At 41.8% G+C, this 27,222-nt stretch overlaps 1 protein-coding gene across 1 annotated transcript in view; it reads right to left on the minus strand.

Moving 5' to 3' along the window:
• Positions 1-22,724, minus strand: part of PHLDB2 (pleckstrin homology like domain family B member 2) — a gene marked incomplete at both ends in the record, with an annotated part of 57,161 nt that extends 34,437 nt beyond the window's left edge. The window contains 5 exons of the mRNA XM_079549323.1: positions 5,310-5,447; positions 6,276-6,419; positions 8,474-8,857; positions 18,061-19,409; positions 22,676-22,724. Coding sequence (XP_079405449.1) covers positions 5,310-5,447; positions 6,276-6,419; positions 8,474-8,857; positions 18,061-19,409; positions 22,676-22,724 — 2,064 coding nt within the window. The remainder of the gene's footprint in view (positions 1-5,309; positions 5,448-6,275; positions 6,420-8,473; positions 8,858-18,060; positions 19,410-22,675) is intronic.
• Positions 22,725-27,222: the final 4,498 nt, after the last annotated feature.

Consider the following 27,222-nt stretch of genomic DNA (forward strand, 5'->3'; position numbering starts at 1 on the left):
TACTTGAAGGGAGCTTATAAGCATGAGGTGGAATGGCTGTTTTCAAGGAGGGGAATGAAAGGACAAGGGGGAACGGTCTTAAACTGGGACAGGGGATATTTAGGTTAGATATTAGGAGGAAGTTTTTCCCACAGAGGGTGGTGATGCCTTGGAACACGCTGTCCAAGGAGGTTGTGGATGCCCCATCCCTGGAGGCATTCAAGGCCAGGCTGGATGTGGCTCTGGTCTGCTGGTTGGTGACCTGCACATACCAAGGGGGTTGAAACTGGATGATCTTTGTGGTCCTCTTCAACCCAGGCCATTCTATGATTTTATGTCTCTCTCATGACTGTTTTTAAAGAGAACATGGGAGTTCAGATTTTTCTCCTTGATTCTTGTAATCATCTTTTTCCTTATTATTGTCTTCTCTACAGGGTATCTTTAAGTTGGTATCCAAAAGATGCAAGTATTCCTCAGAATACTTAATTGTATGTCTTGACTTAAGGAGGTTAATAATCATAGAATCATAAAGAATCATATAATGGCCTGAGTTGAAAAGACCATAATGATAATCTAGTTTCAACCAATGTTGTAGAGAAGATAACTCAAGTGTTTAAAAACATTGCTTACATCTAGTTGAACTAGAATCTGACTAGGAATGATCTAAAACACTATGCTATGGCATCCACATTTGTTAGAGTCATAATGCTAAAAAACAATAGGGAGAACTATGAATCCAGAAGAAATAGAAATCATAAGAGATGACTTGTATCTTTGATTGCTGCAGTCTCCTTTTGCATGAATTATTAGAGAGATGTTCTTTCCTTGGCTCCATTCATCTTTACAGAACTAGTTCAGCAAAGAGACTGAAATTCAAATGCTTTGGCACATCTGGGATATTCTGCTGATCACTAAAAAACATTTCCATGAAAGCACGTAGACAAAATCTCACGTATTCCAAAAGAAGATGAGTTACCCATTGCCACTGATTCTGATCACTGCTCCTGATTTCTGCTCTTGAAAAGGAAAAGGAAACCCTTTTGATAAAGTGATAAAGGAGTTCCAGAGTATGTACTTCCACCATGACATAAGGCAAAGGTCCTCTGGAAGCAAAGGAATAACCTCCCTCTTGTAAAATGCAGTCTAAACCTAGATAATTGTTTTGAAACTCACTGCCAAAAGTCCCATTTAACTATGATTACCTCCCACAGCACTTCTGCTGAATTCATTAATCATTTTCACTTATTCCTGTTTATTCACGAATCCATTCCTTCTTCCGATAGCTACATTGCTATTTTCATGCTCTTACTTGGAGATAAAAGGCACGGCAAATCATTAAGTAATCTTCTCCACATATGCTAGACTGCACATTCAAAATGTAATTTGGATTAGGGGAGCACAGTATGAGAAGAAAAAAAAAATACTTTGCAATCTGGATAAACATCGTGTCAAGCAAATAAAATTTTCTCCAACTTCCTTGTAAACAAATAAGAATTTGAAGAAGTCGCATGAGCCAGAGACAGCACAAGAAAGTTGTGACTGGGAATAGCACCACAGTTCCACCCTGTTATTGAACTGGGAACAACAGCATCATTATTGTACACCTTCAGTACAGCAGCATGACATTACAAAGGGCCAAGGTTTGACGGAAGGCACTAAAGGAGACTGGCTGACAGGCCTATCTGCTTCTGAGGACTGTCCATTTCCAGTCTCTCCAAAGCAGGCAGGGCTCAAAAACACTGTCAATATCTGGAGCAAAGCTCTTTTCCAGAGAGTTTCAAGTTGTGCGTGTCAAATTGTGTTAGTAGTGACTTATCAGGATTGTTCCTGTGTAACTGGAGCCTGTAACTAATAGCCTAGATGCTACTATTCAAATACGTAGTTGGTCATCATCTTCTGTGGAAGAAAGAAGAATGGTATGCTCAGGAAGTATGACCACAGAGGCATAGCTGAACCTCCTTCCATACGCTACCAGGATTTCTAGCACAGCTGAGAGCTCAGGCAGTAGAAGGCATAGGCCATGCCCAATCCCCAGCCCTGAAAGCAGCTATCCCTGCCAGGAGAAGTGAGTACTCCCAGCACTTGCATCGTGCACAGTCACACCACTACCAGAGCAATGCTAATTCCTGCAGTGGCGTTGAAAGGCTCTGTCTTTTTCTTTGCAAAATGGAACTGCTCGTAGCTCTTCTTTCTAAAACCTAACTAAATTGACACAAATTGCTTTGCTCCTTTGCCTTGCTTTGAAACTCACCACAGGACATTCACTACATCATCTTCATCATCACTAACTCATTCATTCTTTCTCACTGTTAGTCCTGCCATGTGTTCACGTAGGGCTGAACACTTGGCTTTCAATAAGATGAAAATGCAACATACCATGTTAACATAAACACAATTGCAAAGATGCAGGGACACAAAACATTGTACCGCAGCAAAGAGCTCAACACCACAGCCAGGAACTGAGCTCACAAGTCTCCTTCCCTTCTGTCTGTAAGTACGTTTTCCACCTGATGCACCTGCATAGCAAGCACTTCCCTGTTTTCACAGAGGCTAGAAATTTCCTTTTAAACTGAGGCTTTAAGACTGTGTGAAGGTTGGTAAAACTCTGTGTTCTCATCTCATGCAAAAACCATGAAAACAGTCACAGACTCAGGCAGAAAGTAATACAAAAACTTACACCCATGCTCTATTTCAAGAACATAACGCGGCCCAATAATTAGGTTGTATATCATGATCTCCCTTTTTAAGAATTTCACAAGATTTTCAAACAGGTGCATCAGTAAGGATGAAATGCAATCAGGCAAGGGTTTCCTGTCAAACAGGTGCTGAGATCAGTGACAAATTCCAGGAGATACTCAAGGCATTCCAGAAACAAGTGCCATCATGCCCAGCACTAATGCCTCAGCATCGTTTCAAGAATGAAATCAACTATCTATTTCACCTCAAGAAGGCACCTCACAGCAAATTCAGATGTCAGTCCCCTGCCCTAACAAAAATGTAACTGCTGTCTGAATGAATGGACCCAACAACTTCTTGCTACAATACACCACCAACACCAAACTACCTGTATTATTACAACTAAAACATAAAGGCAACTGCAGAAAACTGTTACCACTGAACAGATACTAGAGCACCTGCTCTTCCAACAAACAATGCAGAAGTAACATCAAAAGAGTGGCAATTATCAGCCAGAAGCTGAGCCTTCATCCTGTTAAGGAGGTCACCTGTTTTCCAATTTAAACAAAATGTATTACCTAGTGCCTCTACCTAAGCACCACTCTCCTAGTGGAGTCTGGTCCTGTACTACTAAAAAAAACAAGATTTTTCCTACTGTGGACAAGATCTGAAGGGGCAGCAACCTTAAACATACCGACACACAAATCGAGCTTTAAAAAATACTGTTCTCTAAAACCAGCCAGAACTTCTGTTAATTGACATGGTGAGTGCTGGCTGTTTCACTGGTTGACACTAATTTTTCCAGAACACTTTCATGTATTTTGCTTAAGATTTTTTTTTTTACACTTTCACTTCTCCAAAAGTACTTCCAGTATTAACCGAGCCAAGGCTCTAAACCTACTGCAACCACTCACACCTGTTTTGTTTTGTTGTTTTTTTAAACAGCACGTGAGAAAAGATTACTAAAATAGAGTAACTAACTTCACCAGTAGGCTTTGTACTGAGGAAAAAAAAATATTTTGAATGAATTTGCTTTCTCCAGGCTGCTTTCCATGTTTGTTTGACTGAAATTTTAAGTCAGACTTAGTACTGTGATTTTCTTCTTCTAATACACTAATGCAAGGATATTATCTATTACATATTTGATTAAATGGAAATGTAAACAACATTCACAGGATTTAAAATAATTTCCATGAGTTTTGTTGAATTTTGAATCTACCAGAGAACAAATAAAAAAGCCAAAAGATCTTTCGAACTGTTATTTGTTACCAGTGAAACCAAGCTCGGTCTGCAAAAGGATATTGCTACACCTGCTTGCATCACCCAACCTGCTTTTACCAACTTTAAATTCCTCTTCATATTAAAAAAAAAAAAAAAAACAAACCAACAACTATGAAACATGTTCCACAGACAGCTTAAAATGTGACACTGCTGAAAGCTGAAGAATCACTGAGGACTATTTGAGAACAAGGCAGGAAAGCTTATGAAAATTTAAGCTTGAACTGGATGTGTGCTGTCACTTTGCAGATTAAAGAGGTGGGAGCACCATTCTCAAACATAGGTTTACTGAGAGCAGATGCAAAACAATGTTCAGGCTCATGACAGCATCAACAGACACTGAAGACAGCAAACTCAAAATAAAACAATGCATGCTGTAAGGCTTGAATTAAATGGGAAGTGCAAGAAAGCTAAAAATGCACGGCTTGTCTAAACAAGAGCAAATAATGCAGAAGACTTTCAGATATTTCTAGAAAGTGAAAGGAGGGGAGAGACTAGCTGGAGTACTTTCACAGTGACAGGCTTAAATTATGAGGCAGAGGATGAAATTTAAAAAGGAACCATTACTGGCTGAAAGCCCTGGAAAAACTTCCTGACCTTGAGATATTATTGGCTGTGGCACATCCCCTGCGGAGAAAGGAACTGCTGGCCTGGATTGCCAGCAGAGAGCGTGCTGGAGTTGATGAGTTCCCTCTGGTTGGAGCATTTTTCCCTTTCTGTACTTAAATCACACTGCTATCCTTTTTGCTAACAGTTATCTATTTGAGAGCAATTAAGAATCTGACTCTAGAGGAGAACCAAGTAATTCCTTTTACTTAATCTCAGATAGAATTATTCCACAGTACTAAAACTGTTAGTCAACAAATAAAATGAACCAATATAATTACTTTAAGACTATGTATTTTACAGATGCTTTCATGAATCAAACTATATACTACTCTAGATTCAACCACCTTCTGAAACTGCAACCTCTTTTCATACCACTCCTTTGCTGAGAAACAATTTAAAAAAAAAAAACCCTCAAAATTTATAACATATAACAGAAGGCTGAAGAACAGTTCAATTAATGCTGTTCTTTTAAACACCAGGTAACTCAAGTCCAAGCCTTCTATGGATTTTTTATTAATCAACAATATCTTCAGAGTAGGTCAGGTCTCCTTTACTTAAGCATACTTTGTTCTGCCAGTCGAGTATATTTTGGGAAACAAGACTGTTAGATATATTGGCCACAATTACTTTTTCTTCCACATGTATCAAATAAATTTACTTAATGCATCTACTTCATAAAATAGCTTCCACCAATATGTTAATTGTGTAAATGCATTTTGAAGATTAATAGGAACAGAGCACGCAGCTAGCTAAGATAACTTGATTACCTTTGCCTTTTCACCAATAACATTCCTCTCCAGCTCAGCTATTTTTCTGTTTAGATGATCCAGTATTTCCTTCTCTTTCAGCAGCTCTGTTGTTTCAGATTTCTGTTCTCCATCCAAAAGGGCACATTCCATATCCAACTAGGAACACAAAACATTTTTCAGAGCAGTCCAAATTAAGAAGAAATCTTGATACACATTATTTTCTGGGGGAAGGGCAGTGAGTTGTTCATAATTCTCAACAGAGAAACATTTTTAAAAGGAAAAAAAAAAGTCAATGTTACATCCATAAAGTTAAAAAGAGATCATAAAATTGAGGAAAAGTAAAACCGAAACATAAAATACTGCAAAATAAAGTCCAAACCAACTTTACTCTGAAGATTTTTTTTTCTAACTGTTCTCCGTGCTTCCTCCTGTTGTGACACTATACCAAGTATCCGTGCCCAGGCTCTGTAGGAAACCCATTGAGAACAGCTGTTTCTTTCCTGTCGCTGATAACTGGAGTGAGCACAGCCCAAATGCCTGATCAGCTAAGTCTGCAACTGTGAGATTCCAGAAGCCGAGAGATGGCCATATAACTTTGCCACCATAAAGACAAGGATGTTTAATAGGAAGTTACCTAATTTCCTTTCTCTTTCAAGGGTCACATGAGATACACTATAAAACACTCAAGTGACACAAGGTATTTAGATCAATCCGAGTGACCATTCAGCAAGAAGATTGTTCTAATTCCGCTTATGAGTATAATGGTTACAGTTGGAAAAGGCTAATCTGAGCATCACAACCATCCCTCTGCTTGGAAATAAGTAACCTTCCAGTAGGAGACTACCAGGTTCATGATTCTGTGTCTAATTCTAGTGAAAAGGCACAGAATACATTCATGAACTCCCTATGTACTTGCTCAACCTATCTATGCTATGTAGATATATGAAACAAGCAAGACATTTAAAACTGAAACGTATATCATACCTCTCTTGAGGATTCATCCATCTGGTCATTTAAATCTTTGATCTTCTGTTCAAGTTCTTCCAAGTTATTTAATATTACTATGCGCTCCTCTTCTAGTCGAGTGAGCTCCTGTCCTCTTTGATCATCACTTGTGCATTCTGGTATCTGCAGTTGCAATTACAAAAGGTTTATTAAAAAGAGGTTAAATATTGTGTTCCCTTTTCCCCTCTAATATTGTGACCATTTTAAATAAGTACTACATGCTGGTTTTGAAGTTGGTACGTATTTCATTCCTACTATATTACTACCTCTATATTTAGAAAGCATACAAGAGAAACAAACATGATACTTTGCTTCCGAGCACTAGAATTAAATACCATACTGAACAGTAAATACTACTCATACAATACAATTATTAAAATCTGACCCTTGAGAATACTTTACCTGCTGTGCTATCTAGACTGTAAAAATCCAATTTTTCTTTTAAAAATAATAAAGCAAATAGATGATAATGGTTTTTATGCAGAGATCAACTGTTCATGTAATAAAATCCACAATGTAGAATAGCAAGCACATTTCTACAAGCAGCCAGTAAGACGGGTATCTTCTGTAAAACGGGACAAAGCTCAGCCCTGCCTGTCTGGTTGGCCATCAGGAGGCAATACCTTTAACATAGCTTTTTTCATTACCATTTAATTACCAAACAACTGTGCCAAGAATTAAAAAGCATTATTAAAAAAAAAATACTTGTGATCTCATTAGAGCAGCAAAGGTTAGATCAAAGAGTATTGAGTTTCAAACATATTCTTCATGTTCACCTGATCCCAGGGGCACACGATCAAATTACTTTTGTAAGCTGCTCACTTGTTGTCGCCAACCCAAATGAGAAGTGGGCTGTGCACAGAGCTTTGCATTAACCACTGGATTACACAGCCATGCTCTAACGAGGCTCAAGTCAGCTCCTGAATGGCTGTTCTGAGAGCAGGCATGGACAAATCATCATGGACAGATCTGATCTCGATATTTTGAAACAATGAGCTGTGTTTCATTAATGCAGTTGCTCATTTGTTGCTTTTCTCAGGGCTTAGCAGAGCACCCTTTACAATGAATGAAAGGTATTCCTTGATTAGCATTAGTAATCCTAGCAGGAAAGCCACTTTTTGTCCAGCATCCTGCTTGGGTAATGCTGACATAATGTCTTCAATTTCAACTTCCTAAAAAGGATTTAAAATAGGATTTCTGACCTGCAGGAAGAAACAAATGGGGAAGAAAGGCAAGAGCACAGTAACTTGTAATTTAAATGTCTCACTACCTTTTGTACATGGAAAGACCTAGCAAGACTAAGTAAAACCTTAATGTCATGTTTGTTTAACATTTAACAATAAACTCTTCACTCTAATTACTGGATATACCTATTTAGGATGTTAACAAACCATCTCTCCCCAAAACCAGCTGCACTGCTCATCTGGCACAGCAAAGCCCAGGCACTGATCCAAAAAGGAGGAAAGGCTATTTCCCACCCTGGATTAAGCTCCTGCTCTTCTAGCTGTAGGAAATTACTAGAAACACTGTTAGCTCATTTTTTAAAGGACAACTCCCCTTCAATAACAGAACATCAAGATGAAGCAGACGAGAAAGAAGCTCCATCTCAGCAAGCGTAGGAGACGCGTTTGAGTGCCAGGAGGCAGGCTGCCACCGCACGCCTCATGAGAGGCAGCAGCTGATGTGACAAGTGGCTCAGCTCCAGTCCAGGGACAGCCGACAGGCCAGCAAACACAGCCCACGCAATTCCTCCTCACCTCCTCTGCAACTGGTTTACCAATGAGAAAGTAGCCTCCTCTTTCAGGAAACGGGAGCCTCAGTCTAGGACAGCTTGGTAGCACTTCCCTTCTCTTTCCTCCATCTCAGCACAACTCCAAGTAGGAATCCGGAAACCTTGCTTGTTTAAGTAGCTTTAACTTGTTCAGACAAATCATTCTCCCCTAGAAATCCCTTACAGTCTTCCCATGCCCTACATCCTCCAGAAAAAAAACTTCCAGCACCAACAGCTTTCATAGAAAATGAAATTATCTGCTGCTGGGTTCTAAGTTATACGAGCTCTGAAATAAATTCTTGTACCTAAACCATCCCAGTTAGGACCTGTGCTGTGAAATCTGACTTCCAGAGGAGGACTTCATGCCATCGAGCAGACTATTCTATGCCTTCCTACCCAGCATTACCTTTGGTGTGATGCTTAGATACGAAGACTCAGTGGAATCCTTCAGGAAGCCAGGGGTAGCTAATGATGAAGGCTTCACGTTTTCATTGAAGTGCTCATCGGCTCTCAGCCCCCGGGAGGAAAGGAAAGAAGCAGTGCTGCGACTGTGGTTACTTTGCTCGGAGAAATCTGAATCACTTGCAGACGACTTCAAGTGGTTTCTAAATCTCGTTTCTAGATTCATCTGCGAGTCTTCAAATACTGAGTCCTCATCTGATAGCTGCAGCTTTTCAAGTTCTTTGTTAATTTTCTGAACATCAGCAACTGTTGTAGTTGCAGCAGGGTCACTGTCAGACTTGGAGTATTCTGCACATAGATTGAGGATCGTCTCCAGCCGCTGTCGTTCCTAGTTTAGGAAAAGATAAAAGCCCTAAGCTTCACATGTGAGCCAAAGTAAAGATGAAGTCAGAAGAACACGCTGCTTGTTTTTACAGTTACTGATTTCAAGTCATCCAATTTCAAGTGTGCCTTTAGCTCTCAGAGACAGTGAACAGATCTACATAAATAAATTGCTGTGTAGGACACAAAGTTAATAGACAGGAAAACCAAATCAAACCCAACATGGAATAAAACTCTAAAATAAAGTACATTTCACAGAAATTAACACTTACTTTAGTTAGGGCATCCTTACACCTACTTCTCTTTCCAATGAAGAAAATTAATGTTGCTTATTCTGATTGCTGTAACCACACCCAATTTGTATGTATATGTGCCCAGTAAGCTCACTGTATAAATCACTAATTACTCTGTTTTTCACTTACGCTACACGCCTACAAAGCTGCAAAATATGCACAGATTTTCCATGAACTCATTAATTCCTGACTTTTTTGGATTTTCTGTGAACTCTGATTCTCTTTTTTGAGGGAGAATTAGTCCACATTTCGAAGCACACAGTTCAGGGAGCATCACATCTAAAATAGAACATACTTCAAACACACAGAAATTGGGTGGATTTTTATTTATCAGTTAACTCAAACTCTATATGGTTTCAGATTAACTAGTTTGACCTGACATGCTTCAAGATGCTTTGGATGCTTAATTTCTGGAAGACTTCTAGATATCTGTAATACTTTATAAATCATCAGAAAGTTGCTTTATTTTACTAATGCATAGCCTCCCATAACTTCTATTTCAGATGAAAGCGTTTGACCTTCTCATTTTTAAGAGGTGATGCTTTTATATTGTTCCACTGCTAGAAGAAAATAACATAAACAAAAAAATTGCTTACCATAGATCTATTGAAAATTCTGCTGGGAAAAAAAAAAAGAAATGAACAAACAAGTAAAAAACACCACTGTGAAAGCTTCACATTTGGCATTAATACCTGCACTAATCATCCCATTTCTTACTTACAAGAATTTTTTTTTTCTTTTTTCAATCTTATTTAAAAAGAAAGCCAAAACACTGAACCCCTCAGCTCCATCCCCAGAAAGTAATGCAACATATTCAGTTTCCAAACTCTACCCAACATTACATTTGCAAAGCAGCTATTCCTTGTGGTCATAACATCCTACATGCAGCAGCAAGTGAGAGAACATGAGCTAAGCACAGCTCTGAGGGCACTGCATTGCTTCTGCTCTCCCTGAAGCAAGCCACTGGAATTTTACGACAATTAAACTCTGGTTTACAAGCACCCTGCTTTTCATATAGTCACCATGCTAAGCAGTTACAGGCACTACGCGCTCATATCCCCCCACACTGCTCACATGAACTGCAGAGCTGCGTTTCCACCCTTCATAAAGCACCAAAGCCCATTCAAAGCCCTACCCAACCCAGACCTCTGGGCAGCCTGCTCCCACGCCTCCTCAGCAGGTTTCTTGTCCCTTCCAAAGTGGCAGCAGGGCTGAGCTGTCCAACACGCCGAGCTCTGGGCAGTGACCACCGGCTCGGATTTTCCACCAAATGGGTTCAACAGCTTCTGCAGTTGTCCTTCAAACCCAAGCATCCAACATAATTATGACTCTACTAAGCCCCGCTCCCTCCACATGACTACTGCCAGCCACTCTGTCCACTCCCTCACCCCGCCAAAGCCGTTACCCTCCCTCTCAGCAAGTCTTTTGGCCACGCAACCCAATTCCTAAAGCGCTGTGCAAGTGCTGGCTGGGATCGCTGGTCTCGATGATCCTTATGGGTCCCTTCCAACGTGGGATATTCTGTGATTCTATGATGCTGGTGCGACAGCACAGGGCCTGGCCCCTCAATACAATCACCCCGATGGTTACAGACAGGGAAATGCAGCACTAGGACACAAAGTCCCATCCTTCCCTGCTATGAAAGGATATATATATATATCACGTTACCCCAGGCCAGCCTCTCAGCAATCACAGCAAACAGTGCACTTCCAAGTACAGCTGCTGCTCATCCCAAGCCGGGCACAAAGGTAAGGAGTTCCTAATGCAAACCTGTCCTTTTGTCAGCAGCCCAATGAAGGGATTTTTCCTTCCCCAAGTCTCACGTGGTCAGGAAAACTCAAAAATCACAGGAAACACCTCTGCCAGGCTACAAAAACTTTTGGACACATTACAGAAATGCCGCTATCTCTCACTTCTATTTTGACATGCACCGACAGGCTTACAGACAGGAAGCCGAGTGGTTATTTTATACACTCTATTCTCATCACTTCATTTCGGCCAGCTTGCTCCAGCTCCAGCACACCTGCACTCAGCTGTTCTAGAACATGCTTCCAAGTCAAGCAGCTAGCTAGCAAAGCACCCCTGCAATGAAAAATACAGGAACAGAAATCCATGGAAATCCAAGCAATGACTTTGCAAGAAATACTCAACAACTTGTGCCACTGAATACAGCAGATAAAAAAGGTATGTCAAACAGTGTAAATTTGGTTTAAAACTGGGAGGGAGAGAAGAATGTTGAATCGAGCCTGATGAGTCTTCCTTCAGACTGTTTCCTGTAAAAATGCACTTTCTAACAGATTAAAAACATCCTTATATATATTTTCAGAGGATCTTTTCAGGCTTGGGACAGAGTAACTGGAAAACTCCATGGGAGAAAAAGATCTGGGGGTGTTAGTTGACAGCCAGCTGAACACAAGCCAGCAATATGCCCAGGTGGCCAAGAAGGCCAGTAGCATGCTGGCTTGTATCAGAAATAGTGCAGCCAGCAGGAGCAGAGAGGTGATCGTTCCCTTGTACTCAACTCTGGTGAGGCTGCATCTCAAGTACTGCTTTCAGTTTTGGGTCAGTCGCTGCAAGACATCAGTGCCCTGGAGCGTGTCCAGAGAAGGGCAACAAAGTTGATAAGGGACTGAAACACAAATCTTAAGGAGACCAGCTGAAGGAATGGGGATTGTTCAGTCTGCAGGAGGGTCAGGGGAGACCTTATCACTCTCTACTGCCTGAAAAGAGGCTGTGGTGAGGTGGGGCTTGGCCTCTTCTTCCAGGTAACAGTGATAGCATGAGAGGGAATGGCCTTAACTCGAACCTTCCACGGTTCGACTTGAACATTAGGAAAATTTTCTTCTCAGAAGAAGTGGTGAGGCAGTGGCGCAGGCTGCCCAGGGAGGTGGCGGAGTCACTGTCCCTAGAAGTGTTTGAGAGCCTTATAGATGTGGCACTGAGAGAGATGTTTTAGTGGGCATGGTGGGCTTGGCCTGGTGGTTGGACTAGATGGTCTTAGAGGTCTTTTCCAACCTTAGTGATCCTATGATTCTGTCAGCTTCCCTGCTATGAGAAGGGGTACACAGGCCTCGTGCTTTCGCTGCTGTAGCAATTTCACCAGTACCAGCTTTGATAAATCCATACACACATCTGAGTGGCTGGAAATTTAGGTGCTAGAAGATTTGACAAGGGGACAACAACCCTGTTCTGTTACTGCAAAACAATGACATTAGGAGACATATCTAGCATCTTGCTAAGAAAAATAGCGTGAAACAACAGAGACAAGTAACTCCCCATCTTTCAAAGGCAACCATATTGGCAATCCCTGGATTTGTACATCTGCTGCACAACAGCCTACATGGATTTTACAAACGTGTAGAGGCTCGGTGGTATCTAGGTATCATGGCAAGACTTTGTTAATCAGCTGTGGCAAGCAGGAAGCTTTTTAGATAAGTGCCATTAGTAACTGTACAACCCAAGATTTCATTAAAAATACATGTGCAGTCTGTCCTCTGCGGTTGAAGCTAACAAGATTTGCAGCTAATCAGTGCAGCTACAGCTCCCTTTGTCTTCAGAGGAAGCTGCTGCTCTTTCCCTGCTTCCATTGCCCTTTAACACCCTCATGGGCAGGCAAAACCACAGCTCTGGAGCTAAGGGCTGAACAGCAGCAAGTCAAAAAGGAAGAGGAAAAGGAGGCAGAGGGAACATGGAGGAGAGCAGTCAAGTCCCCAGGCCTTCTCGCTTGAAGTAAGGTTCCAAGTCAGACTGCCAACCGAGGCTGAGAGCAACTCACTTGCTATTGTTCCTCTTTCCTCTAATTTGCAAAACTTTCTCATTTCAGCCTCATTTATTCAACCCTTTTGAGTCTTTGTTTTGCTATGTTCAGTCTCGCGGTCACGAGGCTATCAGCACCAGCACCAGATTCACAGAAAGTGCTCGTGTTTCACATTGGCTTCTCCTGGCAGATACCCAAGGAGCCTTGCACAACAGGGCACCGTAAGCACGAGAGCTGCAAGAAGGCAGCAAGGGAGCAAAGCAAGAAAGCAATGGGCAAAGGGCTCAGGAGCACTCTGCAGATTTTTTGTTTGTTTTTACTATATGGTACTTTCTAATTTCCTAAACCAAACTGCTGTTAAACAGCAACTCTGTAACGCCACCAAGACTGTCCAGTGTTAGTGGTGGGAAAAGTAATCCTCCAGCTATGATACGCTTGCCTGGGGGTCCTATAAGAGGCAAGTCACCAATATTTTAAATACGGCTTGGGCACCTGATGTTTAAAGGATCTATAAAAAGATGCAGTGCCAAAATAAATTTATAAAACACATACAGGAGATTTTTCCAATCTATATGGATATTTATATAAGCTCCATAACTGCAATTTTAAAACGGTACTACCTTGACGGTTCCAAAATATTTCCATTTAATACCCCTTCACATTAGCTCATCTTGCTAAACTGTAATGAATCAATGCAAAGTGCTTGACATACCCAGAGTAATTCCACATTTCCTACTTGCCGAATAAACGTAATGAAATTCAGTGCTCCTCCATCTGCATGGACTGTGGAATAAGCTCTCCTAATTCTATTGCTGCTTGTTAGGTCACTGGCCATATAAGCTGAAATCCCTCTCAGCATGACTCTCGCATTCAGTAAAACTTAATTTACAGCCATATGCTTTAGATCCAGACCGACAGCTGGCTTACGGCAGGATCGTGTCGACGCTTCACCGCTCATTTTTAGGTATCTACCTCCACCTAGAGGAAGAGCACTGCACTGCCCCAAAACAGCAGCACAAAACTGAGGCTGTTCAAACGAAGAGTATCAAACACAACAGATGGCCTTACTATCTCTAGCCCTGTTGTCCGTGCCAGTGCACAGTCAGCTCCCCACAGACCGAGGAGAATGATAGCCTTTCAGTTCCAGCAGCCACCACAATTTGCCTTTTATCTCAGACAGGAAAAAAAAAAAAAAAAAAAGAAGAAAAACAGATTTCCTCTTTAAAAAAAAAATTCAATAGTTGAATCTCACTGACTATTCTTAGATCCCAGTGCTAAGTTTTTCCCTTGTTTATGAGGCAGATCAACCATCTCCAGCAACAGCTCGCTGTGCCATGTACTCATGCAAAGCTTGTATACACATCCAGGTGACAAGATGGGTCTGGCTGCATCTGGAGAAGAGGAGGCTCAGGGGAAGATCTTATGGCTCTTTACAACTATCTGAAATAAGGTGCAATGAGATGGCTATCTCATTGCCTTTTCTCCTGGATATCAGTGACAGAATTAGACAGAATAGCCTCAAGTTGTACCAGGAGAGGCTCAGGTTAGATATTAGCAAACATTTCTTCTCAGAAAGAGCAATGAGGCAGTGGCACAGGCTGCCCAGGGCGATGGTAGAGTCACCATTCCTGGAGGTGTTCAAGAACTGTGTGGATGTGGCACTGAGGAACGTGTACTGAGCATGGTGGGGATGGGCTGATGGTTGGACTAGATCTTTAGAGGTCTTTTCCAACCTTAATGATACTACGAGAGGGAACAACACCAAACACAACACAAGTACGTACAAGTCTTCTCTCTTTGGTGTATGGGAACACATTAAAATCTTCTGTTTTCATCATAAAAAAAAAAAGTCCTGTGAATTTTCACCACTAGTGTTGTGTTTTTAAATTTCCATGTATATTTATTTCTCTGAATGATGAGGGGAGATCATTTGGTTTCACAAGCAGACAGCTGCAGCAGCTCAAAATGCAAATGTCCCAAGTGGCTTCTGTCACTTAAAAAGCAAACTAAATGTACGTAAGATTCACAGAATAATTTGTATGGGGGAAAAAAAAAGAAAAAAAAAAAAGAAAAAAAAAAAAAAACCAACAGCACAACAAAAGGAGTGAAAATAAAGGGAAGAGATCAAGGGCAGACACCAGGTCAAACAACGTCTGCAGAGGCTTTACTGAAAACTTCAGATGAGAACCACAGAATCACAGGGGTTGGGAAGGGACCTCTCGAGATCATCTAGTCCAACCCACCTGATAAAGCAGGTTTCCAACAGCAGGCTACAAAGAAAAGTGTCCAGGCAGGTTTTAAATGCCTCCAGAGAAGGAGTCTCCACAGCTTCTCTGGGCAGCTTGTCACCCTCAGAGTAAAGAACTTTTTCCTCGTGTTCACATGGAACTTCCTGTGTTCCAGTTTGTGCTTGTGCCCATTGCCTCTTGTCCTGTCACTGGCCCCACTGAAAAGAGCCCAGCCCCATCCGCTTGACTCCCTCCCATTAGATATCTATAAACATCAATGGGATCCTCCCTCAGTCTTCTCTTCTTCAGGCTCAACAGTCCCAGCACTCTCAGCTTTTCCTTGTACTGGAGATACTCCAGTGCCCTCTTCATGGCCCTCCATGGGACTCTCTTCAGCAGTTCCTTGTTCTTTTTGAACCGGGAGCCAAGAATCAGAAAGAGTTCTCCAGATGAGCCTCACAGGGCAGAGAAGAGGAGAAGGATCACCTCCCTCGATCTGCTGGCCATGCTGTTTTGAATGCACCTCAAAGAACATGAGTTGGCAAGAGCAAACCATTAGCTCCACGCCAGCAGGACAGCTATGGAGTGCCAGCCAGGATGGTCTCCACTTCCTATCTGCACTGTAGCATGGTCTGATGCTGTGCAAGGAGGCTCTCGTTTCTGAAGAAGTCTCCAACTAGTCCTTCATACTTTGCTTTGAAGGCACATTATATCAGTTGAATAGTAATGCTTAAAAAGACTGGGTTTCCCTTGCCATTTACCCACCAGGTACTCAGTCAGGACTTTCACCCATCTCTGTGAATTCAAAGCACACAGATGTGCTTCCCAAAGGCACTTATCTAGTGGTTGTATTGTGTCCTATTATTATTCCCTTGCTTCCTCCCCAAGATAGGCTTGAGCAGACCTGGATTGCCAATCTTCATCCATGTCACCTTCCACAAAATTAGATCAAGCTGTCCTTTGAAAGCTCAGACTAGATACTTGAGGACTCTGTTTGGACAGACTCATGTTTCCATCCTCCCAGAAGGACAAAAATAAAACAGCAGAGTTTGTGGATAAGCATTACGTGACTGGATTTAAAGAAAATAATAAATAAATAAAGTAAATTACATTCCTTCCTTTCTTTCATAGCTCTGAAAACTTATCTGGGGGCTACTCAAGCCAGGAAGGAGGTGTTCTCCTTACATGCAGCTCTTCAACCAGCTAACTCAAAAAAAAAAAAGGGGGGGAGAGGGGGGAAATCAAGCAGAATCCTGAGCAGAAGATAAACTCAAGCCAACGGAATTTCTTTCACGTTCAAATTACGTGATACACACAGAAAATACTGCTTTTTCATGAACTTTGACATGCTTGGAAAAACCTGAGGCAAATTCTCTTTAGAAAGAGTCAGAACTTGAAGGGACTATTTTTCTGTGAGTAAAGAAACAGTGGAAGGAAAATTAAGCAGCCATCACATCCGAACATAAAACCATAATAATTTTTAGCATTACTGAATACAAAAGCAACCCTGTACCTTCAGTTCCTCACCGCAAAAAATAAAACTCTTCTCCTTGAAATATAAATACACCCCACTGTAGTGTCTTTCAGGACTGATTTCTGCTTGAGTTTTACATCAGCACTGTCTGGAACACTCTCTGATAAAAAATCAGCACCACTTTGCACACGTCAAGCACCACGACTGCGAACAGAGGGAAGATTTCAAAAAGGAGTGGACCAACAGCAAGGAGAGGGAGGGAGACAACCTTCATGCAGTTTTCCTTCTCCTTGCAGAAACCTCCTTTCTCTCAGGGCATGATCTGGTAGCTGGGCCACCCCACCCTTCACAGTATGGCCCAAGACACCAGAACGAAGCCAGCAGTGAGCAGCACTTGTCCCAGGAAGGAGAGGACCGCCCTGACCACTTGGCCGTGTCTGAGCACATGAAGCTGAGCACCTTCACAGTGCCTTACAAAGGAGCACACAGACAACAACTCTGTAGGACAGATGCAACAACATCCCATGGCCGTTTTGCTCAAACCTACCAGCATTTGAATTAAAGCACAGATATGAAGTTAACATCTCAAATTTAAGACTCAATAACACAAATTGGCTCACGTAATGATCTCAGTTTCCCTGTGGATGGTAAAATCAGCACAGTATGAGTGCATGCAAATAGGGCCAGATGGCTTTTGTAGTCACTGCAAGAACTTTCAAGAATTACTAAGCATTCTCTTAAGGAGATTCAATTACGACATCTTCCTTGACTATTCTGAAGAACAGTTATTTATTTATTTTTAGCCTAAAAGTTGTTTCAATAACACATAAAAGTCACACCTCACTACCAGTGTACTTGAGGGCTGAGGCCATATGCAGTTTTAGTTGACCACAGATCTTTGCAGAGAGAGAAGCTCCTCTGTCCCATTTTGCTCCTCTTCTCTCAGAGCAGAAGCAAAGCAAGAATGGCTGCATTTTAATGAAAATAGTCAGACAGTAAAACCACAGGCAGGGTAAGCTGATGACAGACGTCGAACCAACACCAACGTATACGTGACTTCACAGCACAGCACACAGGACTCTGAGCTGCTTACAGGAGATGGGTTCATCCTACCCACTCACCACAAAGCTGTGCCATCAACTAGAACCAAAGTGATGGATACTTACAGGGTAGCTTGTGGGTTCTAACAGAGCCCACAGGACAAATGATCACAATTTATGTATACTCCAACTTATTTTTTTCTTTAAGATGGTTGAACAGTACTATCCATCTGAGCTAACAGAGTAGTATGCCATTTAATCATTAGCTTAATGGACCACAATAATAAAAAAAACGCATCTGACGTTGACAAAATTTACATTTCAAAAGACACCAGCATATGCTTTGCTACACTCTCACAATGGATAGAACTGGAAGTACCAACAGCCATGAAAAACTGAATGGAAAGGAGGAAATTACCAGGCGTTCCATCTCCTGCTCCCGAAGCCGCTCTTCCCGCTGCCTCCTGTGATAGTCCATGAGGTCTTCTCTCCCTGAAATGGAGCTGATGCTGTTCTTACGCTCTCTGACAGAAGTCTGCAGTGAGTTTGGTGTCTGTCTGTAACTTTCCAAGTCTGTATCATCAAATTCCATGGAACTGGTGGAGAGGTTTCTCCTGACAGAGAATGATCTGTCAAAATCCACAGGGGAGAATGAACTACTGGGACTCGTGCCCGAGAGCCCAAGTCTATCAAAATCATCAGGAATATACGAGGAAGAAGATGCTAAAAGCATTTTCTTAGCAATTCGAGGGCTTGCAGGAACACTGAGAGTTGAACTAACATAGGGATTATTCCCAGAGAATGAGTTGGCATGTGGTAAAACCCCTGAGCTGCATGAAGAAAAATTCAGGTAATTATCAGCATCTAAAGCATTCTGAGGTAGATCCTTTTCTCCAAGTTTTTTCCTTTTAGTATTACCCAAAGAGTTTCTCGGGGGCAAACTTAATGGCATCAATTGGCTTTCGGTTGATTTATGCAGCCTGGGTAGGGAACGGCTGTACATTCCCATATGACTTAGAGATCCACCAGAGTATTTCCTAGGGCGTGAGGCCATCGTCTCCATCATCACATCCCTGTGTTTAACTGGCTTTGCATGAAGGGTCAGACCATCATCAATATTCATTCTCCGACCTTGCTTGGGACTAGAAGGCATACTGGCTGCCCCTGAATTGCTAACAGGGGAAAGCATCAGCTCACTCCCTGAGCTGCCATTCCACATTGTAAGAAGAGAGCCTGAGATCTTCTTTGTGTCCAGCATTCCTGGCAAGTAGACATTGTCATACGACTTGTTCTTCTGGCTATACTTAGAGTAGTAAAACTTATCTGCATGTCCAAGAGCTTTTTCATTTTCTCTGTTGGCATGAATATCAAAGTCTGTCCTTCCTAAATTGTACCCACTGAGGGATGGAGATGTGCCTGACAGGGAACTCAAATGCTTTACAGGGAAGCTTTTATCTGGAAGATACGGACTTTCACAAGGGAAGAGCTTGCCTCCTTGAATTTTGGTAACAGAGTGTATATTTTTAACACTGGTGGAAGGACTGGGTTTAGCCATCATAGGTTGTGAAAGGGTTAAGTAAGAACCAGCGCAGTCCCCGTTTGTTTTAAATTTGAGACTTGATGAATATTTCTTCGTGTTGAGGTTTTCCATAATATCCTGGAGACCGTTTTCAAGGGAATTCACCACAGAACCCTTTCCCAAACTAGCATTTTGTAATTCCATCTGGTTTTGTGTGTGGCTGTACTCTGCCATAATCTTACTGGAATCTGCAAGGAAGAGAAAACAGGAAGAAAAAGTTCTTAGTGAATAAGTAACCTCTTGTGTATGTATGTCTGCATATTAACTTGAAAAGAACGCTTTTCCTAAACATTATCATGCCTGTAATAAACGTCTCAGATCATTACAGAAAGCAAGATATAAGCAATCTTCTAATCTCTGTTTTAGCAAAAATTGTAGCATAACAGAACAAAAAAGAAATAGAGTCATTACCAAATTCACATCGCAGACCAGCAATAGAGCTGGGAAGATATCAGACTCTTTCTTTGTTGTCTTATCCATTGCAGGACTTTCAGTCTTTCTGTAAGCCTGAGTCTCATAAGATGTTATTTTTCTGATTTTTTACAGCTGAGGAACTGAGATACACAGAGAAGATACAAAGCTGGTAGCAAAGGAAAGAACTGAATGCAATTCTTTCAGGATACAGGTCCTGTTCTGGGTGACTTTTTCTTTTAGCTTGTGCAACTAATGCATTCGAGCCCTCAATAAAGCTCAGTTCAAAGCTCACAAAGCATTGGCTACCTTTCTGCTCCAAGGTCTGCCACGCAAAGCTTCACAGAAAATCAACACCTGTTCTTAAAGGTGTTTCAGCTCAGCACTCTGATGTTCTTAGAATAAAAATCTGTGTAACTACATCTGCAGAGAAAAATGGAAAGGATTGTCCCAAGCAAGTATAACATTAGGATCCATGAACAGTAACAATCATATGAGCATTAAAAAAAAAAAAAAAAAAAAGCAAAAAAAAAAAGCATGGACAGGGGTTTCAAAATGCAAGTCCACTACCTAAGCTCAGAATTGTAATTTACATGCTGGGGTGGAACACAGACGAAAAATAATTTTGTTGTGCTGGATGTTATTGTTCAGTGACACGTCAAGCTCAAGCCTACAGCTATGAGTCCCACTCTGCAGACAGCAGACAAAAGAATTCAGCTCCTGACAGCATCAGTCACTGCAGGAGATAAACAGGCCCTTGATGTAAAAATGGCACCATAAACATTGCCAACAGCTCCTTGGATGTGCCACGCTGTGCTTTGAGCTAATAAGGCAACCACTCTTCAGCGTCAGCTCCTGCAGAGTCCCTGAGCACAGCTTCTGGAAACGTGGGTCAGCTCTGGGATTTTCTCTTGGCTCAGTCGCATTCCACCTGCGACATCAAACCACCTCAGGAGAACCTAATCTCAGAATGTCACTCTGCAAGAAAACCTAACATCCTAACCTGTAAAAAGCTTTTAAAATCCTCTGAGGTGATCCTTTAATCCTCTTCTGAGTACCACTTCAATTATATGAACCCAGACACGGAATTTGGATTTCTGCTCCCCACTGGAACTGCAGAGCAGAACAGAGATGATCCAGTTTCACTGCAGTTTAAACATTAGGTGGGAGGTGGCAATGCATTCTTTGAGTGAGTCCCTGTTTCTGGAACCTTTGTTGCTGACAGTAATCTCTGGATTACTGTCCTGGGCATCATTCAATATATACCTATTCAACAGGCTTCTGGAAATGAGTTCTCACTCTACAGCACCTATGGTGAGCCTAAATGCATAACAGAATGTTCTCCTCAATTCCTAAGGAATAAATCTGTACATTTAAGAACAAAGGTAATCATCATCAATAACATAATTCAATAGGCAGAAAAATGGTCAACCTTATGAACACAAAGTCTCCTTGTGCATGGCATATCTGGCTAACCACGTGTTAACCACAAGTCCTACTAGTGGCAGAAAACACTATCTTTTAGCTTCAGGTCCAAACCTCAGATTTATCACTGCACAGAATTTAATATTTTTCTTAAGCTGACTGATGTTATTTGCTGTAATTTTAATGCATTCGTTTTGATGGTACAATTAAGTTGCCTTTGAACCAGTAAGTTCAAGAACTCTGTCAGATCATCACTGCTGTGAGTCAGCTTCTTATAATGTGACATTTTACTTGGCATTTTTAACTGCTTTCTTAAGTTCTAATGAACTGCAGCAATGAAGTGCAAATGAACAAAAGGAGGAACGTGATTGTGTTCAAGACAAAACAAAGCATCTGAAAAAGACCAAGCACTCATCGTATCAGTGGTGTTATGAGGAAGAAGATATAAGAGCTGTTGGAGAGAAAAAAGCACAATGTATACACCTTGTATGCTTATACTTCCATTGCACAACATAGCCTAATTTCCATCCACCCTTTCCTCTTCCCTTTTCCAGATCTCTCTTAAAATTAACTGAGAGTTAATCTCACATCAAGAACATACTGTCCAGATTGTAACTTGAACACAGCTGAAGTTCAACTGGCTTTGCATAAATTCCATTGACTCCTATATAAATAGCTTAGCAGACACATTAATGGGACATTGTAATTGTTTATTACTCCCTTGCAACACCAGTGGGGCACATCTCATTCTGCGAAGACTAACCGCTTTTGCCAAAAAACAAGTTAGCTCATGGAAACTTTCAGGCTCATTCACTACAGCAATGAAGGGTTCGTTGTACTTTACAACGAACATACCGAACATACATAATAAAAAAGGTCACAATACCTTCATGTAGTCATGTGGATTCAACTTTCCTCTACAACACCTAATGCAAATTCTACATTTTCAGTTCCAGTACGAGTGCCCACAATCTTAAGGTTAAATCCCAACTGGACTGCAGCGCACGTTTAACTGAATCTTAACTTCTTCCCACAAGCTAGATCACGTTTTGTTTTGTTAATTTGTAAGGTAATGCCTGGGATGAGGCTTTGTGAATAAGCCATGATTTGTTGCATGTTCTGTCTCATGCTGCCTTCACAGCATCCGGGGCAGGGAGCTCCAGCCCTTGAACTGTATAGGATCTGTCCTGCCCCAAGGTCAGCCCAAGCTCACACTTGGTAACCTTCAATGCACAGTTCAAGGTTTCCCTACTCAGCAAAGCACGTGCTGCCAGGGGCTATACAGAAGAAAATTCTTTTTTTTTTTTTTCTTTTTTTTTTTTTCCCCTCTCTTCTTCCCCCCCCACCTCATTCCTTTCCTTTTCTGTCATTCCTAAGTTCTTTAGCTGGGGGTCACTGATTTATATTCCAGCCAGACATTAAACAGATGGGGGAGGGCTGGCTGGCTGTAGTGTATCCAGCTGTGGCCCTGTTTTAGCTGGTGAAATGAGTTAGAGACAGAAGAACAGAGCACTGATCTTATCTATGTGTAAGCGGAACGAGAGGACCAAAATCAATAATAAATCCTAAAACACTTCAGTAAATTTACGAAAAAACTTCATTTCTATTAATTGATTACCTGACCCAAGATTCTGAAAGGATGAGGCGTTACTTCTGTTTGGCATCATATTCATCTTCTATGTGACAGTTAAAAGAAACTTAATTTTGACCTGCAAATAAAGAAGAAAAAAAAAGTTACTTTAAGAAAGGTATTCTGAGAACATGTTTCAAGTGCACAGTACAGACCAAAACTGACTTTTCTTCACGTAAAATTTCCACATGCATTTTTCAAAAAGAAACAAGTAAAAAGATGTTTAGAAAGTGCACTGCATGTTTAATGTGGAGGCTGTGGAAAAAAAAGCAACTGGAGTTGTTTCATCAGTTTAGAAGTCCATAACATTTCATCTGATAATCTGCCGTTATCTATGATCCCTGACTCCGTGCAGGCAGTTACTAGTCACAGCTCCTGAGCTCTGTTTGCATTCCTGTGGTTTCCTTAAGAAATTGTTAGGAAGGCTGGACTCTTCTACAGAAGATTTTATTTTTGAGAGCCGAAAGCCCCAATGCAGCCCATGCAACGCCAGCATCCTGCAATCATGATGAAACCTACATTGAAACAGGTATGCAAAACACAGAAAACATTTTGGTGAGACGTGATGTCCGAGGCTCCAAGGGAGCTGGGTGAGGAACGTAAAGAGGTTCTTTAAAGTTCATTAGAAATAAATAAATTGAATGCAGCTACAACGGAAACTTGGCTTAGCAGAAATGCCAAAATTGTATCCCAGCCACTAAAGACTAAAATTAAATTTAAATCCAAATAGAACGTCTCTAGAGGGTTACTCTGTTTATGAAAGGTTGAAAAACAGGCTTTAAAGGAATTGCACCCAGTGACAAAATTAATGATGACCGTCTGTAGGTCCTCTGTGTTTTACTTCTGGGTGAGCAAACAGAAACGTGGCAGAAGAACAAGTGAGGAACAGAGACAGATGACTGATGCCGCCTACAGATGAGCCACTATTTGTCGTCCGTAGTCGCAGCCTCAGCATTTCAGGTCACTGCTGCATGGAATCTTCCTGCCATGGCTTTTTCACCAGAGAACAGCCTTAGAACAGGAGCTGCCTGCTAAATCCCTCTGGAAAGAAGTTTCCTTGCAGTAACCTCTGGCTTTTCTCCCACCCTGCTGGTCCCCTCCCTTACTGTGCCAGGCAGGCCCTGTCCCTCCTCTCTTACTTCATGAATCACATCTGCGCTGATCTCACTTCACAGCACTTTCGCTCTCTACAGAGGTCATTCCCCACTCCTTCTAAGGAGAGAGCTTCCACTCTGTTGGGCATTTCTCCTCACAGCAAGAGGCTGCCTTCACCCTGACAGCCCTCTCCAGGAACGGGAGACGTGGGCACTGTGAATGCAGTTCTGCTCTTAGGAGGCCTCCACGTGGGGCTTCGGCACTGCAGGCTTTGCGTGCTCCAGAGCAGACGGTGGGAAATGGCCTGGAAAGTAGACAGTTTTTCAGCCGTGTCACATTCAGCAGGCAATGTTGTTGACACTGAACGTCTACCATCTCCGAGACACAGACCCTGAACATCTACCATCCCCAAGACCCAGTAGGGTCTCCCATCCCATGGAAAGATCCCTTCCTGCTCACCTTGCCTCCTCTCACGAGTGCCTGGTGATCATGAACTCTCCCAGCGCAGAGCTCTGAAGCCTTAGGGGCTTCCCCACCAGGAAGGACCAGCTGGTACTCTGTCTTTTGCCTGCTGGCAAAACGTTAAGCAACAGGACAGAAACACCATTAAAGTGGCTGCTACTTTCCCACCTTCACACACCGTGTGCATGCAAGGCACTGTTAATAGGCATTTTCAGAACACAGCTCCTCAAAAAGGAGGTGGACCTTAATCTTCTCAGCGCGTGTTCAACTTCACATAGAAAACTGGCAAACTGTCACACTATCCTGTAACAGAGAGCGTAACTGTATCACTGATCAGAAAACTAAACTATGGACAACTTGGAATGAAAAGACAGAAGAAAGGATTGCTTTGAAGGGAAGGATAAAAAAATACATCTAATACCTTTCTGCATCTCTAGCATTACTGCTTTATGATTAAGATGACCGCTAAGATCACTAAAAAATAATTCAAAAGCCCATCCCTTCTATCCTGTAAGATGATGGCTGCTACTTCATCAATATGACAAATATTAAAGAACATACAGCTGAGATGAAAGGATTTCTATGTAATTGAAAATTCAGTCTTCCATTTGGTGAACTCATTTTCCCAATAGTTAAAAGGAAGAATGTATTTCCTAAGGTTAAATGTTTATACACTTCGGTTCCAGTTTGAGAATTCAATACATAACTCTCTCCTTAGAGAGTTAAAGACCAGAGAGGTCATCACTTAACATTTGTTGGATCTGAGGAGAGAAAAATTATCTGACTTTTTCACCTGTGAACATAAGCAACAAACTTCAAATGAACTTGGGAGTTAAACTAACAGCTCAAACCCAATAGTTCTGCTCACACAAAATCATACTCTTTCAGGTTTAGGATTAAGCAGGACCTCGTCCAGCAACCAGCAAGGCTGATCCTCACAACAGAGCACACACTGCACTCAGCCTTGTCTGGAATGAAGTGAAGTGACTTCATCTGGGATTTATGGTCATCTGAAGTGAATGTAGACAGCATTACCAATCACGTTTCATCCCTGCAGTGCCCAAGCCAAATTAAGTTTTGTTTTACTAACGACCAGAAGACACAGTGATTCATGGCTCAAACAGGCGGCGAGACAAACAAAGGATTCCACTTCTAAGGTATATTATAACACAGGGTTGTTTTATACCAAACATCTATCCACTCAGCTAAGCAAAGAGATCTACAGCTCCACATAACGCAGGTACAGCTTTGCACAGTGTTTATTCCAGATATTTAGGGTTTTATTTCCTCACTGTGTGGGCTCTGTCCCCTCCCTTCAGTTCAGCCTGAGCTGACAGCCTCCTCCCCTCAGGACAAGCTGCTGCAGCACACTGGTCACTCCTGTGTTACCAACAAGCCCCTCGCAGTGCCTCAGGAATAGCTACTGCGTTCCTCTGACTGAAAATAAACAGCCATTTTTAAAAAAAGTTCCTAAAATTGACCATCTGCTCTCTCTGGCTTCTCTGCACTTCATTGTTTCTTCATTCCTGGTTTCCCAAACAACACTACAAGTAGCACCCGGCAGCTCCTGTCCCCTCTCATGTCCCTGACATTTCTCTTCAGGAGCTCGCACTGCAGCAGCATACAGCCACACATGGAAAACAGATGAAACTCCATCGTGCTCTGCAAAGAAAAAAAATTTCTGCTAAGTTTTCCCAACACAAAGAAAACTTGGTGAATGACTGCTGATGGCTTCAGTGCCTGGAGTTGCAACTTCCCCGCGGTATAGCACACCCATACCCAAAAATGGGCTGCTGCTCCAATCCCAAGTCCATTTACTTTTTTCCTGCAGAATCTTAGGACAGTCCACTTGTTCCTGATTAAAGCAAGACTGTTACTTTTTTTCCCTCCTCTCTCATTTTCTATTTATGAAAAGTACTGATAGGCGCACTCGCATGGATAGGAAAGTGAACTTTATGGAGCTCTACAGTTTACCTCCAAAAACACTGAAGTGTAAATCAGCCTTTCCCCAGTCCCTTAAAGCCTACTGCCAACAAAAGCAATACATTCGCAGCAAGGCACCTGCATAACTCAGCTGAGATGTTATACCCAAAGCCTAGGGAATGAGCTCATCCTTAAAGAGGGACCACGGCCATCTCTGCCAAAAGCTCAGGAACTCAGCAAGGCTGCTATCTTAAAGTCCATTTAAACATCTCAATTTCCTCCTCCTCCTTCTCCCCCACAACCTAGTACACCAGACCTTAAGCTACAGCTAATTTCCTGCCAGCACAGCCCTGAAAATCTTCCAGTCCCTCACTTTCCACAATATAGAACAGTCATAGCCTGCAATATGCCAGTGTGAATGACTACAAGGTTGGTTATGGAGCTTTCATTCCCAACGCTCTCCCTCTGGCACATTCACTAGACTGAATAAATTAAAAGGCAAATATCTGCAAATCCAATTTGACGAAGTCCCTCCTTTGTAACCCTGCAGGTTTCCGATGTGGAAAAAGGAGTGGCAGAGGAAGTCACTCTTACAGCTTATCTCTTCCTTTGAGAAATTATTGTGCTATATTGGAGAAGGAGCAGAAAAAGGGAAATGCAGTAACAGAAAAAATCCTACATAGCTTCATCCTCATAATAAACCACATCTATTTTTCTGGTATAACTACACCAATGATTCCAAAAACTGCACCAGATTGCACAGCTGCTCAAGATTTCTAATTGCTCCACCCCACTGCATTAGCATGAGTCTCTCCTTTATTAGAGCTGATGTAAACCATTTACTCTTTTTAGTAAACTGAAACCACATACTCAGTTTTATCAGGTCAGGAAAACTGACAATTTTAAATACCCATCAAAACCAAAAACATTTATTACCACTTAAGTACCACAGTTTGATTGCGAATAGAAGACATCACCTTACTAGAATGTCCACATGAAAAATTCAGTGCAAATAACAGAAGTTACACTGTAACAGCTACTCTTACCTGGAACTG

The sequence above is a fragment of the Tetrao urogallus genome (genome assembly GCF_951394365.1).
Source record: "Tetrao urogallus genome assembly, chromosome: 1".
NCBI lineage: Eukaryota > Metazoa > Chordata > Aves > Galliformes > Phasianidae > Tetrao > Tetrao urogallus.